Source organism: Neopelma chrysocephalum, unplaced genomic scaffold, assembly GCF_003984885.1.
Source record: "Neopelma chrysocephalum unplaced genomic scaffold, ASM398488v2 Primary Assembly neopelma1_87, whole genome shotgun sequence".
Classification (NCBI taxonomy): domain Eukaryota; kingdom Metazoa; phylum Chordata; class Aves; order Passeriformes; family Pipridae; genus Neopelma; species Neopelma chrysocephalum.
The window spans coordinates 1,210,793-1,230,297 of record NW_020897749.1 but is presented as its reverse complement, the minus strand read 5'-3'; the positions used below and the strand labels follow the sequence as shown (position 1 = coordinate 1,230,297).

Here is a 19,505-nt window from a genome sequence, read left to right as displayed (position 1 = left end):
CAGAGCCCGTGGAGGAGCCGCTTCTCCTCCGTGCCTGCGGCCTCCTGCTCCCACAGCACTGTCCCGGCGAGCAAGATGAAGTGGAGGAGGATCGCCATCCTTGCCGCCCTCCAGGCACAGCTCCCAGCCACAGGTAAGGCGGGCTTCGGTTTCATGAGGGGCTATCTCAAAGCTCTTTTGAGGAAAGGGCACGACGTTCCTGCGGTGGGTCCCCCACCATTTTGGTAGCAGGAGGGGATCTGCACGAGCACCTCAGCCACGTCTGTCCTCCTCCTCGTGGCTGGAATCGTGGCCTGCTGTGACCAAGGCAGCAGGGCCGGTTGTGTGGATCTGCTCTGGGGTAGAGAGACGCTACGGAGGGCTGGGATGAGATGCCCTTCTCCTGCTGGAGCAACTGCCACAGCTGAGCAGCAACTCCTGATTAAACAAGGCCCTCAGCTGGGCAGCTTTCCTTGCAATTTAAAGGGGGAAATTTGAGACACTGATGAAAAACTAGTTGTTTGCATTAATCTGCACAGGAGAGGCTTTTAATTTGAGTGCGGCAAGATGAGAGCCGTGCTGGTGGCTGGTTTGCAGCCCACGGCACACCCGGCAGGCGGGAAACGGGGGCACAGGTGGTGAGAGAAAGGGTAGGAACCTTCCTTCCACGCCCCTGCCTTCATGCTTGCCTCCACCAGGCACAGCACAAAATTTAAGCCACTTTTACCTCCGTGTGTTTACTCGTGTGCTGTATACACTGACACCCCCTCGGGCACAAAGTGAAGCAGCTTCAGCGTGCATAAATCTTCGGAAATCGTGTCAAGTTTGGGAAGGAGAAATTTATTTCTTAGTAAGTAGCAGAGTAGATCAAAGGAGCAACAAAATTTACATCGGGAGAAGGCCTCAGCCGAGGTCTGAATGTGGAGAAGTCAGGCCACGTTTGAGCTTGCATTAAAGCAAAATCCACCGGAAGAGTTTCACCCATGACAGACACCCCAACTGCGTCTAACAAACACAGCATTCTTGAACTGGAGAGCTTTGGTGACTGCCACAGACTTTATTTCAGAGTTTTCTGGAGATGACAGGAGGGTTTTGCAGCTGCTTGCTAATGCCGTCGGACCAGTTCTGGTTATTTTGTGGAGGTTCTGTTTCAGGAGAGTTTTAAGTGGGGTTTTATGCTCTTTGCAGACCCTGCCTTCTGATCACCCCCTGTTCAACCTCTGGGGCCTCTGTCCCTCCCTGACACCCAAGTATGATCCTGTACTTACAGTATACTTCTGGTACTTATATTCTGTACATTGCTCTGTATCCACAGATACACGTAAGGGCTATGAAGGTATGGAAATTACTTCAGGTCAAAATGCACCTGCAAAAACATCTCTTTTTGCATCTCCTCCTTTTAATCTGTCACACAGTACCAGTAGTTCAGGCCCCTCTTCGTACATTTTCAGCAGAAAACGTTGACTGAAAAATACGTAATGCAGTTTGCAGGTGGGTAAAACCCATAGGGGTGTCTGGTGCAAAGCTCTTATTCACACTCACAAAGAATACATGGGATCAAGTTTCAAACTGGATACTGTTGTCACTGGGTTGGAGATGTTTGCCTATGGATTTGAAGGAAACCATTTTTGACTGGATACCTGGAATAGCTTGAAGAATAGCCGTATTTAGCCTAAGAAGAAATAGAAGAAATACAGGTCAAAACGTGTGGAATTGTTGCTACATTATTGTTGCAAAACAGACAGTAACAAAAATGTAAGATTGCCATGAATTTAGTTCAAAGATGAGGCTGAAATAAAAGGGGGTTTCTGCTCTGAGATATGAACAGAAATAAATATTTTCTGCTGCCTGGAGTGTTTTCAAGCTTCCTTAGAGTTCACTTCTAGAGTGACTTCTAGAGAAATTAACTTTTTTTTTTTCATAAAACAAGCTGGTAGTGGACAGACTCAGTAAGCTGGGTATCTCCTTACAGTGAGTTCATTCCACTTCACTGTAATGTATTTGTGCTTATTCTTCAAATGGTTGGTTGAAAGATGCCACCAAGATTAGCACTGATGAACTTGCAAAACCTTTCTTTTTGAACTTTTGAGTACTGGAGTAAACGTCATGCATGAGAAAAAGCAATGTTTTAAAATAAGTAATTCTGGAGATGGACTATGAATTCTGATGCAGATTTTCAATTATTGACACCAGACCACGAATTTCAGAATGCTCAAATTTGACCTTTGAGCAGTAACAGAAGGAAGCTATATCAAATACACATTTAATTTTCCTTATTTCCCCCTTCAAAGGTACAGAAGTGTACATCTGGAAGTTCAGTTGAGGTCCCCCTATAACCTCTCTGTTAAAAACTGCATAAAAATTAACAATTTGAATTTCTGAGCAGATGACTGTGTCAGTCATGTTGTTCATTGAGATATAAGAAGAATATTAAAAGACTTCTACCCAAATATCACAATTAAAGTGGCAAAAGTCTTCATACTGTTTACAGAGCTTTTAGTCTGAAGTATGACAGCCTTCAATAGCAATAAAACAGTCCTGTGGGGAATATTATAGAATTGCTCCCCTGCTTTTTTTAAGGCTGAGACAACACTTTGGTGTGTACACAACACATGTGTAAATGAATATATGTGGAAGAGTTCAAGAACAGCCCTTCCCTGTTCATCACTTCTTTACAAACCCGCTTTTCTCAGAATTCTCTGCTAACCAGAACTGGGCAGTGTCCTTTTTTTTGCTGACTCCATGGGAACTAAAAATGTCAGTCTTTACCAGATATTACTTGCACAGCTTATTTTCTCAGTATTTTTCTGCTCTGCATGACTATGTGTTCTGCCCATTGGGTGCCATGATGCCAGCAGCGTTTTTTCAGTCAGTTCACAGGAAGGTAACGGGTCTTAGCGTTAATTTTTTCCTTCCCTTTCGTCAGATGATTTCGCTGGTCTACAAACTACAAGATTTCCAAACCAGAAGTTGTTTACAAGCTTGTCTGGGAGATCCAAACAAGTAAATTCGGACTATTTCCGCTACCATCCCCACGTCCTTAGGCGCTGCCTGGAGTTCTCCTAGCTGAATTCTTGTTACACCTAGGGGGAGAAAAATATTTAAAGGCTTAATTTTACATGTTTTATTTCCTTTTTCTCCTGCCTGTTCACAATGATTCATTAATAATTCATGGGGAAAAACTATGAACTGGCACATTGGTGAATGGAACAAAATGCAGGCAAATGTAGCCTTTCTTTGTAAAGGGACGTTTCTGAGCTCTTGCAGTGCCATGTTCAATTCTCTAATGCTTGTTACAGATTAAGTGCTTTCCATCTGAACCCTTCTGAGCCAAATTCCTAATGAGTGAAGTAACAAGTTAATGATTGCATTCCTTTTGGGTTTTTATGTGTGCTAGATGGGAAGGATATACAAAATAGAAAAGGCCGTCTGCAAAATATATTTATATTTCTTCTCTGTGTGTGTGTCCTGCTTAAGTAAGGCTATGTGGATAAAAAACCAAAGTGGGGTTAAAAAAGACCTTCACTAGCAGCTTAAAGGGGATGAGAAATTAATTTATAAATGAACATTCACGTGAGAAACATTTTCGACAGCCATTTTCTGTTGTTCACACAGAACTTGAACTGTGACTAGCACGATGGGTAAACCTGCAGTAAGGAAAAATACATAGCTAGGAAACAAATAATTTATTTTTATGTATCTCCAAACTCTAACCAGTCTCCCTTTAAAAAAGAAAGAATAAATACTTGTTTGCACAATTGCAGGCAACCACCGAATCCCCCTCCCCTTCTCCAATTCACCATATATTTGAATGTGTATATTGTGCGTGGAACTGTAAGATGCATCAGCTATTCTGGCAACAAAATCGAGCACATTTTTAAGGTGGCATGAATAGAAGATACAACTTGTTAAAAATACTACTTAAAATATGTATCCTATTAAAGGTGTCTGCTTTTTCCACGTGCATGTGTACTTATAAGCGCATTGTTGATTTTCTCTGTTCTACTGATACGACTTTAGCCAACAGCTAAATTAAAGTTTCACTGCTGTTCCTCTTCAGTGTTAATAAATATAGGCTATTCCAGATTTTGTGAGAAGCTGAAATTTTGCAGATTTTTCTAATTTACGCTCCTGTATAAGGTAATACTTTGAGACTCACTTTGAATATTGTTTTCTTGATTAAATTCATCTCTGGTCCTTTAAGGAATACATAGTATTTTTAGCTTTTAAAGTATGACAGTCCAAACCAGAGGGGTTTTTTTTCCAGGAAAGCAATGAATGCATTTATTTCTTCTTTGTCCTATGCAACTGGTTTATAACTTCATATTAGAGATAAAATGTGCAGGCAAATGAAAAGCTTAGTTTGCAGTTCTTCGATCTACTCACTCAAACGCACAGATCTCGGGAGGCAGTGGAAATGCCTGTGTTTATCCACAATGGATATATCCATCTTGGTGAAAGTTAGACTTATCAATATGCGGTTGTTCAGTCCTTTGGCAGTTGAGTTATTAAAAATAGAAGTAAAACCAGCTCTCCTGAGCCTCAGAGATCACCAGCACGGTGTCTGGGCAAGCTCTGTTTCAGTGGGAGAAGCCATCTCGATTCTTGAACCATGTAAATTGGAAATATTTCATTCCCTACGGATTTTCTAGGAATAAACAAACCACCAAACTTTGGAAGCCCTTCGTGTATTTTGTTCTCAGTTCTTTGTTACAAGCCTGTTAAGTCTTACAAGAAGAAGAACAGCAAGTTTGGAGCTTTCCCATCTTTATGTACTTTCGGTATATGAGAGTATGTTAAACATTGTGTTTCTGGTGAGCAGTTTGTGGAGCCTGATGGAATTCTCACACTATCTGGCCTATTTCTTTCACGAGATGTATCTGTAGTGCAAATTTCATCTATATCCCAGCTCTTTCTGAGTAGCAGAATGTTCCTTTTAGTTTGTTTTGTATTTTTAAGCGAAGGAGAAGCCATAGTGATAACACAACTCTTTGAAAGCTCAGATAATACAGAGGCGAAATATATTCCAAATTAGAATGTGATGAAGGCTGAATGTGATGAAAAGGGTTGGAAACTTTTCCACAAATGACAGGGTAAACTGTAGTAGGACACACTGAGTAAGTCTAGAGGGTGGCTAGTTATCAACACTTGTGGGGTTTTGTGGTTTTTTTTTATTTTTTAGGAAATCTCACCATATAGGATTTACTTAAAATTCGAGCTGTTGTCTTAGGTGAAAGTCTCAACTTTCACCAAAAGTAAACTTTTCTAGTTTCCTAGCAAACTTTTCTACCTTGTAAAAAAAACCTTTAAAATGCAAGCCTGCATGGCTCCAGAAACAGAAAGAGAGAAAACCTGCTATATAACCTGTCACTTGAAATTTATATTTGTTTTTTTTAAGGCAATTGCTATTTTGGGGGGTGATAGGCCAACCTGACTCAAAATGCTGCAATGCTCGTGGTTGGCAAGCACTGCAAATAGTTTCCTCATCAAAAAGAAAGGCACATCAAGCATTTTGAACCCGAGAACACTTAAAGAGGCTTTTCTAAGACCCCCAAAACTTGTACAATAAAAGTGAATTAACAAATTTTGCTACTTAAATCAGAGTAATGGTCTGAAGCACTTTTCTAATGCGATAAGATGCTATATCCAGGAAGTTAATGAAGGAATACTAATTTGGGTGGTGCTTTATTTCAAGTAAGCGTACACTGGCCATTGAATAGAGACCTATGCGGAAAAAAACCCAAACCTTTTCCTGTTTTTTCATCCAAATTTTATAATCAATGTGTTCCAGCCAAGAGCCACGGGTGTTTTGCATTCATTTCCCTTAGAATGTTGCTCTCGTCTGCATGACAGAGAAACCTGGAACAAGCAGAGCCAAATATTTACAAAAACACTTCCCAAATATTCAGGGCACCGGCGTGCATTGTAAATCCATTCCGACTTCCAGAGGTGTGTATCTCCTCACAAAGCCAACTGAGGCTTGGGAAGGACAGAACAGAAACACTTCCAGCTGGTGACCACGAGATGGGTGCAAACAATCCCTCGCACGCGCACGGATCCCGCGGGCGGAGCGCGGTTCTTTGCACGGGCACGTGGATACAAGAGCAGGGCCCAAACTGACCAGGCACTTTGCTTGCAAAGCATTTATATTGAATCAGATTGTGTAGAAATTCAGCTCAAGCTAAAATTTAACATCCAGTAATTTACTCAGATCAATTTGAAGCAAGAGTTTGGTATAGCTTGACAGTGTCACTTCTTATATACGGTCAGCAAACGCCATTTCAGCCAAAGAGATCAACTTCCTAACGTTAGTTCCTAGTCATCAAATGTTTGTTTTGCCATTCGGAAATAGCTGAATGGTTAGAATGACTCGTTTAAAAATTATACATGAACTGGATTCCCCGCTTGGGACCTTGCAGCTCCCTATTAATGCAGCAGAATTTTAAACCTTTGCAGACTAAAATTGAGACTCCTATCATATTATACATTACAGTATGTTATTACTATAACATTGGCTCATTTGTTTGGTCACACATCAGCAAGCTTCAGTCAGAGAACCCAACATCAGGTCTTTGGGAGGAGTAATTTCCGTGTTTATCCGCTGTGTGTTGTTGCAATGTACGTTGTTTACCATCCAGCCGTGTGAAAGCAACTTCAGGAAAGAAGTTTTACCAGAAGGATGTGAAGTCCTCTCCCTCTCTTTCTGTCTCTGTTTCTCTCTCCATGATGTAAATTTGCACAGTATCACCACTTTGGGCTTTTATGGAAGGAAGGTAATTTCGGCAGCACTTCGTGCGAGCGTGCAGGTGCATTTCTGGAGGTTGCAGAAACAGAATAACAGGTTGCAAGTTGGGTTAATAATCATACTCTAGAGGAAGGAAGGTGGAATACAGAGGGAGAGAAATACTATATCACTGGTAACTTGTATAAAAGTCTACCTAAATTAAAGGCAGCTTCCAAGAAGCAAATAAACCATTCTGTGAATTAATCTGAGAATAGTTGCTCTGTTCACAAAAATGTCTTGTAGCAACTTAGTGCCTTTTGATAAGTTTTAAAAGAATGTTATTTAAATTCTACAGATTTCTTTCTAAAAACTTGCTGTTAATTTTCCGAGTTCATTTTTTGTTTTAAGGCCTATTATCTAGAGCTATGATACCTGACTCAGTGTCCACAGGTGAAATTGTTCCTAAAGCCTTAACCATTACAGACTAAAATCTGTTAAGGGAATTTTCAGAAGAAGTTTATGGGGGCAGTGCTGTGTGAAGCAATGTCAGTGTGCCTTTTTGCTGTTTGATTTTTTTATTATGACTTTTTATGTTCATATTCCTCAGGAAATGCAAAAATACTTGCTATTAATATTGGTTCAGCACTTACTAGTCTATGGGAATTTGAAGAGTTACAAATGCAACACAACCAGAGTAACCCATGTGATCATTAACTGACTTTGGAGGTTTATATTAGGGATGGATTTGACCTCATTCTTGTTTGTTACCTGCCATTTTTTCCCCTCATTTACCTGTAACATACTCTTCATCAGGCACAGGCTTCTGGTTCTTTGAATCTCTTTCTGGACATGTAAATTCTCTGCTTAAGTTTTTCTGGGCGGTTTCGCTGATGAATGAAGTAGAAGAGTGAAATATTTGCAGGTGGGAAGCTTAAAGAGAATTAGTGAAAGTAGAGTGGGAAGACCCCATCATTTTCAACAACTTTCAGAGAAGGAAAAGGAATTACTGTATCCCATCACTAGTTGCCTAATGTTTAACCTCTTGAAACTATTGATCTTTTTAAATGTAAAACTGAGCATTCATGCATTATGAGCATAACTGTACTAGTGGACCAGAGAAGATAAACGAGGTTAATCCATCTGGATTTCAAACAGAAGTTCAAACACCATTATAGTCACTTTAAAAAAACCGAGCAACTAACATATGCCAGAAAGGCTTTCTGGGATTTAGCCTCTCAGAATAAGCATCTAAACAGGAAAGAAAAAAATATCTCCAAATCTCTTTCGGTGAAATGAGTTTTAATTATGTTTTCAGTAGGACCCGTTCTCACTCTTCTTGGAGTAGGGAGGCGACGGGAGCTTTGCCTACACACACACCCGTGCCCTGTATGAGCAGAATTGTGCAGGGAATGCTGATTCCTGCTCCATCTGGGTCAGGGCACACATGGGTGGCCGTGCTCCGCTGACGAGCTGTAAAATGCCCTCGTTTGAAAGCCCAAACCCCCGCATGGGGTGTTTGCTTTTCCGTCCCCAATTTTGGCAGATGACCTCTACTTTCTGCAGCAAGCTCAATGCAGTCTGCTGAGAGTATATATTTCTTTGCCCCTAGCAAATTAGGAATTATTTTACTGAATATAGCACAACGTTGTCCATTTTCTTTATACAGAAGTTTTGCAAGAGATCTTAGAGTAATTTTTGTTTTCAAGGTGACTACTTCCCAGATAACTAACAATGCTGTCCTGATGTGATCTAAAGGTCTGATGAAGGCTGTTTGTATCTTTAAAATTATGATTCACTCCCAAAGTTTGGAAAGAACTACAGATCTTCAAGAGTTTTGCTTTTTCTTTCCAAAATGGTTTGCCTAAAATACAATGAAATATTCAAAGCTATGCAAAGCAGGGTCATTACTTGACTTTTTTCATGAGTCATTACTTGACTTTTTTCCATTTCCAAAATGTGATTCATTTTGATCACATCTCCAAGTGTTTCTCCTTGACTAAAATGCTGAAAAAACAAAATTCTCTCGCAAAATTACTTCTCTCTAGAAGAAGCAGCTTCAATTTACCTTGCTTTGAATTGTCTTTTAAATTTCAGATGTCACTAGTATTAACGTGAACTAGGCAGAACCACAATTTTCCATCTCCTGTCTATTCATGCAGCTAAAATAATCTCTTTTTTTTCTAATAACTCAGGTGTTATTTTATTACTTGACTCAAACCCCAACAGCACTATAATGCAATTGTTGCTCCTGTTAGCTACATCTCTTCTGACAGAAAGGCAGCAGTGCTAATTTTCAGGCTTGAGACATTTTTTTTTCTTCTTCTTTTTATAACTCTCTTAAAGAAGTTACAGATATGAGCCTTCAGCCCTACCTTATTGTAACATCTTTTCCAGGGTGTTTTTATCTGATTTTATCTTTTTCAGCTGCAAAGAAGTAGCTAACAGGTTTGCCCCTTTTCTCTCTCACTCCTCTTTCTATGTCTCGGGCCAAATGTCTATTTGTTAGACGTGATGGCTTTAGCAGAACGAGTATCAGGTTTAAAACAGAGCTTAAAGACAAGCAACGTTCTGCAAAGCTTTGGAAATATTTTAATTCTTCCCCCCCCCCCTTGTTTTCCTCTGGGAAATACACCAAAAAATACTCAAAGTATTTTTGTGAGACACCAAACAGTCTGTGAGCAATTAGTGTTCTGCATTTTGGGACGAGGGAAACCCCGATTTAGCTCCTTATTCTGTCTGATTTGGAGCAGGAGCTTGAATGGGACTTACATGTGCTAAGCCGTGGAAGAGACACTTGCTGATTTTGGTGAGAAATTCCAACAGAGTCTAGAAAGATTCCCTAGCAAATGGGTCATCAGAATTTATACTGGGAAATGTTCCTGATGAACCTGACAAACCTATGCAAAAAAAAAAAAAATAAATAAATCTCAACTTCAGTTGTAGTATTTTAGAGTCATTCTAATCCTTTGCAGTCGATTAATGGATTATGTGTATCTAAGAGTTTCCCCATCCACCCTTGCAAAAGCTGTTGTGCTCCCTTTAGCAGCAACTGTATTTCAGCATGACCAGAATCCCTAAGCAGGTTCCTGTGTCTGAGGCTCTCTGCAAAATGGGGCATAGAGGTGGTGCTGTTATATATAAAAATAACATTCATGTGAGTACTGGTAAAATAGGCTTATATATGGATGATTTCTGCCACTTCTGAAACCCCACGTAATTATACAGGTCCGGAAGATTTAGAAGAAGGTCCTGGGCTACTAAATCTTAAAGATATGCAGGGATCTGAGGGAGTCAGCAACATGAAATGCGATCAGCAAAGGCAATCTGAGAAAGCCCAGCACATGTGCTGACCTTTCCTGAACAGAAGGATTATCTGGAGCCAGAAAGGAGGGCTTCGGGTGCTTAGAAAGATTTGGCAGGTAGCATCACCTCTAAATGTGCTGTAACTGTAATGTGGGGATGGTAATTAGTTTCTGTGGAACCTTCCCCTTCTAATTAGGTCACATCAGTGTTTTAGCAAGTGCCGTTTGTTTAAACACAGCCAATTGAAAACTAATTTAGCTATCTTGCTTAGGCAGCTGCCCACTGGTGTCAGCAGGAGTTTTACTTCAGACGAACTGCTTGACCATTTATACCCAAGGAAATGGCTGTCTATAAGCAGTTGTATTATCTAGCTTTTATTTGTCAAATTGCTTGTATAAACGACTTTATGAAGTAGTTTTAATGAGATCTGCAGTTAAATAATGTGTAATTCCTACAGAAGTTTTGTTTTGAGGTTTTCGTCTTTCTCTAACTCCCTATTATCTTGTTTTGTTGCAGTTCTGATTATTTTTAAAGTATCTTCTTGTGTTTTTTAATCTATCTGATTAGGAAGATTGCTATTAAGATACTAAGAAAAATCAATATGAGTCGAATGTAACATTTTTAAATTGGGCAGTTTGAACTTTGGGGTCTTTTCTGAAGGATTTGTAGATAATTCTGACAATTCCAATCATCCTCAGTGCTCTGCAAAGTCTTTCTCCCCTTGGTGAAACAGTGCTGGTTTTTAGATAAAGGAAGAAAATGGAGAAATGGGGTTGCAGGGTTTGTGCTTTTACTTGTGGCTGATTTGCTGTGCAATCTTTGGAAATCCACAGGAATGTACCTGGGCTTTCCAATAAATCAGTGTCCAAGCTTAATCAAGGTGGGCCACTCTCTTGGCTTTTTTGGTCAACTGTACATTACTTATCAGGTTGTTGATACACAAATAACACTCAGTGTTAACACATGGACTATATCCTATTTCAGTATCAATCAACACACAGGTTTATTTGCCTCTTTCATGGTGGTGTTTTGAAAACTGCAATCTCTCAAGTATCCTTTAGATCCTCCAATGCAATATATTTTATAGATAGGAAATTAAATAGGAAATTTATACATAGGAAATTAAAATAGTACCTGTATCTAATTGGCTGCTACATTCACACATACAGTGACTCTTGGTGCTCACAGGACAGCCTTTACTTGCCTTGGGGAAATGGCCAACCTCTTTCCTTCCCGCTCTTTAAAAAGCCTTTATCATTCAAGATCCACTTTAACAGCATGTCCATAACTGATCTTTTTTTGTTTCTTTCATCAGTTCGTCTTCCTGAAATTGGGAGAGTCAACCCCAGCGTTCTGTACAGACTGTGTGTTATTTCATGCATAAAAAGCATCTTGAGCTCTTTAGAAAACGTGCTCAAGAGGTGAAGAACATTCACTGCACTCCAAACACTGTCACTGTTCGTGCCAGCACGGCTCTGAACCTGATGGTGCTTTACCTGATTGGCCTCCAAGTGTTATTGTTCAGACACAGCCGTCCTGGGATCTCAGAAATATTTTAACAGTGATTCCAGCTACCTTTTACTCCTCCAGGAACAGATACACTAAGACCCAATGATTGCAATGTCTAAATATCTCACTGAGACTAATTAAAATGTGATACTTTCAATGGAAGTGGCTGCTGGTATTTCAGCAGGTGTTGAAATTCAGCTCTCACTGTCGGTCTGTCTGTCACTGCTTTTCTCACGGGCAGCTCCTGAGCAACAACTCTTAACCAGGCACCAAGGCAAGGGCCGCCCCTGGGGATGGGCTGCAGCTGATCTGCACGGTGTCAGTGGCCTCTGTTGCCTCGGGCACCGAGTAGAGCACCTTGGTCCTGAACTCCCTGGTCTCTGCCTGCTGAGAAGTGAATTTGCTTAAGGGGAGCTACAGTTGTGCAGAGAGAGCTCTTGTTCCCTCTGTTTTGGCTTATGCTCCCTGTAATGGGGCTTGGAAAACGCTCCGTGCGTGACCCTTCCCTATTTTCTGTGTCATGCGTGTGAATCAGAGGGGCATGATCTTGTTTGAAAGCTACTTCAGATTTATTTTTTTTTCTCCCCAAGCCTTTCAGTCTTGGGGGTCTTAAACTGAGAAGGGAAATCGTGAAGTATTTGGCAATAGAGCCCTTAAGTCAAGTGGCACTTTGAGTGGAGTTTACATATAATTATTCGAAACATTGCCTCTCCAACATCTGTATGTAGGGTGTAAAAGAGCACCCACTTGAGTATTCATGCAAGGGACTCGAGAGGTGATGATTGCTGTCTTAAATGCACTGGGGGAGAGAAGATGAAAATAAGAACACTTGTTATTAAAAAAAAAGCTGTGAACTGTTTTCTGAATTACTTCAGGAGGATCAAAAGAAGGATTCACACCATCTGAGTAGTTTTGGCATGGGTTATTGTTCAGGCAAAGGGGACAGAAACCAAATTCTTACTTGGGAGCCGTTCGAGTTTATGGAATGGACTTTTTCAGGTGCTTGGTTGTAGGAGCAGAAGTTTGCCAGGGAGAGCTTCCTCAGTCCTCGGTTCTAACTTACACCTCTGGGCGGTGCACAGCAAGAATAGCAATGTTTGATCAACCCCGTCACAGACATATTTGTGCTGTATCAGTTAATGGCTGGATACAAACACAGCTGCTCCTGGCATTGCCCAAATGGATGTGTGGAGAGCAGGATAAAAATGCCTGGAGGTGTTTGTGCACGTGTATTATGAGCGGATCTGTGCAACAAGCAGATCTGCGCAAACCCATGAAGTTCACATGTGCTGCCTGGTATATCAGCATGAAAATGTGTTTCACCTCCATTACTGAAGGTGTTTTTAAGTGTAGATTTCATAAGGGTTGAAGATGGTCTTTAATGTTTGTTTGCCACAGTCCACATACGTATTAAATAGATTGCAAACTCTATTGATCATCTTTCACCTTTTACCAGATAAACAGCGGTTTTCTGTGACTAAGTGAAGTTCTAGTATTAGATACATCTAACCCAAGGTGGAGAGAATAATGTTTTCTCAGCAGGTGCCAGGAATAATGGAATATTTCCTTTTTTTGAGCTTGACATTACTATTTCAAAGGCATTAAGGGCTATTGCTGATGGGACCTCCTCTGTTTCTGTCCTACTTCTTCCCTTGCTGAGTCCTACCTGGATTTTGTCTTTTATAAACAAACAGTGTGGGTATATCTTTCTAGTTATTTACTTCCCCACCAGTGGCACATCTGAGATTTATTATCATTTCTGTAATAGTAAATGGTTTGAAAATACAAATAGAAATTGGGAAATCCAGAAATGTGAATTTATAAACATGTTTTTAGGTTTTATTCTGTTTGTCTTTTTCTGACCATACTAGGTGTATGTCCCTGAGTGTTCTACTCACACATATGTTTCCAATATAAAAAAAAAGGCATTGTCTGTGTGTGCCTGTCACCTTTTAGAATTACATTATTGGAATTTAAGGACTAGCACGTTTCCTGCCTTTAAAATATTGAATTTGTTGAATAACAAGAACCTGTTAAGAGTAACACCTCTGATATTATCTGAGAGAAGTGTAATTTCCCTGCTGTAAGAAAGCTTTGGTTAAAACTGCTGATGCTTCAAGAGAATTTTAAGCTGAGTGGAGAAAGGAATAGTACAGATCCTTTTAATGGAATTGTGAGACACAAGTGGTGTTTTTTCCCCCCTGTGTATACCTTTCATACACAGGCTCTCTGAACCATCAGTGATGTGGGAAGAGCAACTTAGTTTAAAGAAAGGGCTTTTCAGCAGCACTCTTGCTTGGATTCATCAAACAACAATAATAGGCACGAATATGTTTAATTTCTGAATTTTTGTTGACAACATTTTTAGCCAGCTCTCAAGTATGAACATAATGCAGTTCTGTGACACGCAGGCCCAGATTTACATCAAGCCCCAGTTTTCTGAATCATAACAAGTCTGAAGTCTCTGGCATAGCAATAAATGGCTCTGCAGTTACCATTGAATTCAGACAGCTTGCCTGTTGAATTCAAAATTAAAAAAACCCCAAACATAAAGTTTTATTTACATACTACTTCAATAAAATGTCTGAATTCATGACAGAAGATATCCCGACAGTTGATCACAGCCATGGCAGTTCTGTCAACTCCAGAAAGGTCTTGCTGGGTTGGTCTCTTAGAGGAGAAAGAAGTCAAGCCAGGGAACCATTCAGCCAGCACCATAATGTAAGTGGCTGTGTAAGAGTGAGACATACTGGACTGCAGGGAGGAGGCAGGTCTAAGTCTTTGTGCCATTTGGTAAGGGGAGAGTAGGGGTGATGCTCTGCTGTGAGGAAATATACCTTTGGTGTGTCTTTTTTGGTCAGAGAGGCCTGTTCACGTTGCTTATCCCAAGGTGTAGGTCATTGTCACAGCCATGGTCCCTCTTCTCCAAGTGAACCACTGCTGGTGGTACAGAATCCTGGAAGGACAGAGGCCCCAGTGCTGTGGTGTTCAGTGTGTGAGGTGTTGCCTTCATACCCAGCATCATATATCAAAAACTAGGTGTGTGAGTGCTGAAATTAGCCTGGTTGGCTACTCTGGATCTCTGGCCATTATTAGCACCTCAGCAGGTACCAGTGTTGCAGTGTGAATGGAAAATCTAGAAGCACCACTCTAGATGGACTGTTTTGTGAAAGCAGACAGAAGGAAGTTGTGGTGCACATTAGTCAAGCTATGCTGTAAAATTAGCTCTTTGATAGTTGACACTATAGTGAGACCAACACACTTTGGTCTTGCAATGCAGACAGGGCTGTGATTCGTGTCTTTACCTTGTCCCTGAATTATGTGATAGCCTTTGGTGTTGGCTGGGCTGTAATGTGATTTGGGAATGTGGCTTGACATCATCTACACCTCAGAATAAACAGTGTTCCTAGCACAGTTCATCAATTTTTATCTCATGAGTACTTATCCTCCCCCAGTGAAGACTTTTTAGATTTTTTTAATGAATCAGCACTTGCTACTAATCTCATTGCTTTCATTAATCTAATGATTTCTTAGAAATTGAAAGTACTTCATAACCACTAGTAGATCTTTACACTACTCTCCTGAAGTAGTATGTTCTTGTAATTTTTATTCTAATGGGGTAAATCAAAGCACAGAATGGTTAATTGCCTTTCAGAAGGTCTCTGACAAAGTCAGCAATAGAACTCCCAATTGCTTTACTCATTAGCTAAAATATATTTTCGTGTCTGAATTCATGAGGTACTAATAGAACAGAAGACTGGACTAGAGAGGGCGGGAAACTATGCAAAAGTATATTTCAGGACCCACATTTATGAGCTTTCAGTTAAAGCAAGGGGAAGCCATTTCATGTTGCTATTTGTGAATAAAAACTCCTGTATAAATAGAAACTCAGAGTAAGATAAGGAAAGTATCTCCACACAAACTGTTGCAGCAAGAATGAAAGACTGGAAGATAAATGTGGCACTGAAGCATGTGGTAGATGAGTTGTAAGATACTCTACACACCTTTGCAATCACGAAATTAAAAGAAATTTAAAAATCATCAGCCAAAACAAAACCTGATTGACAGCAAATAAATGCCACGTTCAGCAGAGGAAGGCCCGGATAGAGCATTATGGCACAGGATATGGTTAAAATCCATCTGGGGACTCATCACAGGATCCTGGGAATGCTGAAATGTTACCAGACAGCAGAGTCCAAAAGGATACATGTAAAGAAGATAAGGAGTGAATGAGATATATCATGTAGCATTTAGGTTAAGAGAGAAAGGGCATCAGAAAGGGAAGTTCCCAAGTGATGTTAGACACAGGGTTTGAGACTGGTTGTTAAAATGATAATACCCTTCTGTGATACCACCCTTGTTACTGGGAATGCTAAAGATGTGCTGGAAACCACAGGAGTAAGGCAGGAGTATTCCCCTTAAGCAACCATCTGTTGGATGGAAATGGCAAAGTTGCCTTTACCTTGAAAGAGCTGGAAATCAACAGCTCACATTAGAAGGGGGTCAAGATGAATATAACCACTAAAAAACCTGCCATGACTGTGGTGTTCTGTAGCAAACTGACGGAAGGGTGTTTTGGCCAGAAGGGAAATCTTCTTGCTTTGAGTCTTGTTTTTCTCTTGAAAAGGCAATACTGCAACTGCCGTATTGAATTAAAGGCTTCAGTAGAGAAAGTGTATCAGTCCACCTTCTTGATTTGTTTCTTATTTGTGGCAACACTTTAATAGAGAAGTGCATTTTCTTTCAATGTCAAGCAAAATACATATGAAAAGCAGTCATGAGGTGTCAAGTTCCCAGGGGATTCCTATGAGGCTGGATAATGTGGATGCATCAACCCAGATGTCTTAGGACTACTGCTGGGTAGCAAACCCTCAGCTGGGCTGCTACTGGTCTTAGCAAACCAGCAGGATGATGAACATTTGACTGCCTCGAAATAATGGCATCAGTAACTGGAAAGGTATGTAAATTTAAAACAGCAGGGGTTTTCCAAGCTGTTGAAAAGGAATGGGGACAGTGGGTGGCAGAGGAGCCACCATAAATTTTCTCCAGGTACAGAGGCTGAAAATGTTTTGAATTCTTCCCCTTTAGACTTGCCACGACAAGTTAATGGCAAGAACTAGAGGGGCTTTCAGGAAAGCTGTGTGTGGGTGTAGAAAATGAAAATATGGTATGGCCACACTCTTCAAATTCGTACAATGAATAAGTTCAATGATGTCTCGGGGTCTGAGGTTGTGATATTAATTTTCCTCTTATACAGGAAAACCACGGTGCCTCTCACATTGCTGGTTGTCATATGATGCTGTCACACACCTTTCCCACTTGTGGTGGTTTTGGGTCCAGGGCTGTCATTGATCTGCCACGTGAACTTCAAGTGGCCATTGCCTCTTTCTGGGCCTGTGCCCCTTACCAGCCTTAGTTATTACTTGTTTACTTGGATTTTGGTTCTATTGCACCTTATACAGTGCAGGAATTAATGCACTAATTGAAAATAGGATTAAACAGAAACACGCGTCTCTACAGGACTGAGGTACGTGCAGTCTTTGGAGGACAACTGCTATATTTGAGCAGGTACATGTGTAACACCATAAACAGGATCATCTAAAACTGTGATGATCAATGGCCAGGACTTCAAGACTATTGAATGATTTACAATAGCAATCAAGCCTTGCTGTTATCATTTTATGGGCACTGAACACTCATCAGTGAGCAAAACACAACCCTTATAGTAAAGCAGGTTGCTATTGGGAGTTTCATGTGAAGGTCAACCGGACAGCTGAGCACCTCTGTTGAAAGCCTCTGGGTAATTTAAAGCCAGAGAGCTCAATATGTTTGTGGGTCTGGTTTGGGGTTTTTGTTTAAAATCTTCTGTCTGTCTCCAGAGACAGCGGCATCTTCTTGCAAAAGCATCGTACAAACTACGTCTCCTCCACAGCTGACTTGTTTAGGGCCAGAGAGGAGCTTTGACACCGAGTCTGACTCCTTTTGTTTTCAATGGTTTTTTGTGTGCTGTCTCCAAAACGCAGAAGTTTCAGGCTGCTTTCCCCTCAACTCAGCAGAAAATGTTAGCACTGCTGATCTCTGTGACAGAGCAACGGGTGACAAACTGCCTTGTCATTTCAATCAAAGCCACCCACACTTGTCATTAGATTTATCCAGGGTTAAACTGTTCATTACACACCAGCCCGGGCTGCCAGGGGTGGCTGTTTTTCTTAATCTCTTGTCATAACTGTTGTAGGTTGGAGGAGGGAGTGGAAACACCTGCTGGCTCAAGTGACAGCTTTATTCTGGGAGCTGCAGACTCAGCTGAAAGGAAAAACAAATGGGGACACGAATTACTGGGTCTGCAGCTCACAGGGATAACGCGTTTTGTGGAATTAAGAGTTTGTTTAAATGAAGTTATACAGCAGTTCTCATCTCCTCCTATTTCCCAACTACCCTAATTTTGGACACGGTTTTCTATTTTCCTCTTGTATCCTTCTCTCACATGAAACTGCTTTTTAGTGTTGTTATGGATTTTTGGGGCTTTTTTTGTTAAGAGTCTTTGATGATTTAATTGGAATATATTCAACAAAAATTGTTAACAGTTCTTATGCCAGTTTTTTGTTAAAAAGTGCAAATATATAAGAAGAGATGATGTGGACTCACAGCTAGCGTAATCTAGTTCACATTTTAACTGCACAAATCCAAATACATTTAATTTTTATTTTTATTTCTGTTGTGTTATGTCTCAGTGTGCTAAGTGTCGCTGGATTAGAAAATTATTTTTCTTCACCTTGTCCCCGTAGTGTTAGGCTGATACTGCTCAGTGCCTTATCTCTTGGAAGTGGGAATCTTGATTTGAGTCTGACACTGACTTCCTACAGCTGAGTGGGAACAAACAGTATTTTTAAATTTTTCATTAAGTACCATGCTGTTTGTGGTAAAAAGCTCACCTGTACTTCTACGAGACAGCTACTCCCTGAATAGCTAAGGGAGAGAAGAATAATTAGGTATGTATTTATTTTTATCCTAACCACTGGAAAGAAAACATCCATACTTGAGTTATTTTGAATAAATAAAGAAGATTTTTTTTAATGATAACATCGGGTGCATTAAACTTTTGGCTTAACTTTCATACTATGTTCAAGTACTTTTTTATAACTTAAACTACCTAAATTCTCGCAATACTGTCAACTGTTCTTTGCTACTAAATAACTTTGAATGACTCAAATATCCTAAGCAATTTTAATGACCCAAGCTTTACACCAATGTAACCTATTACAGCATGTTTTCTTATTTCCTCCTGGTTTAGTTAACCCTATATAGATAAAAGAAGCATTTAAAAAAATACATAATTGTATATTATATTATATTATCTTTATTTTACATGTATTTTATATTCTCTTTAATATATATACCATTTACAAGGTAAATGGTGAACCTTTTGGCCGGATGCTGTGAGGGACACGGACCTGGACCTCCCACCGGGGTGAATAAGAGCAGTGAGACCTCAATGGCTGTGCAGGATCAGGCCTTATGCTGTTATGTGGGATTATGTGGTTACTGATGTCCTGTTTGGAATTGGACTGTAATTTATTGCTGGATGATTTAAAACTGGAAAGCTTCTCTGTGAGATGTATGTGGAGGGCAAGATTAAAAGAAGGGGAGGAGAGAATGAGGCAAATATTCTGTAAAGGTTAAACTACTTGCAGAGACAGCCAAGGTGGGAATAAAAGGGAAAGCAGCAGAAGGTAAGCAGCAAAGCACGGGGTTAAGGAGAGAATTGTAGATATGATGGCCCAGGGACTTACCTTTGTGTCATCCTCTTCATGTCAGAAATGATCCTGGGAAGCCAAGCTGTGGTTCAGAGGCAAAATGCGATTCAAACACTGCTTTGATTGCGACCTCTGAGGCAAAGGTAGAAATGACCTTCCTAAAGTTTTGGTTACATAGATGAGGAAGAGCACAGAATCCCAGAGAGAGGTCTGGATTCATCTCATGAGGATTGTGG

The 19,505-nt window shown here is 40.4% G+C and overlaps 1 protein-coding gene across 2 annotated transcripts in view; it reads left to right on the top strand.

The window, feature by feature from the left end:
- The window catches only part of CD247 (CD247 molecule), a 49,693-nt gene continuing 30,188 nt past the window's right edge, over positions 1-19,505 (top strand). For both annotated transcript variants that reach the window (XM_027692611.1, XM_027692610.1), the window contains exon 1: positions 1-133. In XM_027692611.1, coding sequence (XP_027548412.1) covers positions 76-133 — 58 coding nt within the window. In that variant the 5' untranslated portion in view covers positions 1-75. The remainder of the gene's footprint in view (positions 134-19,505) is intronic.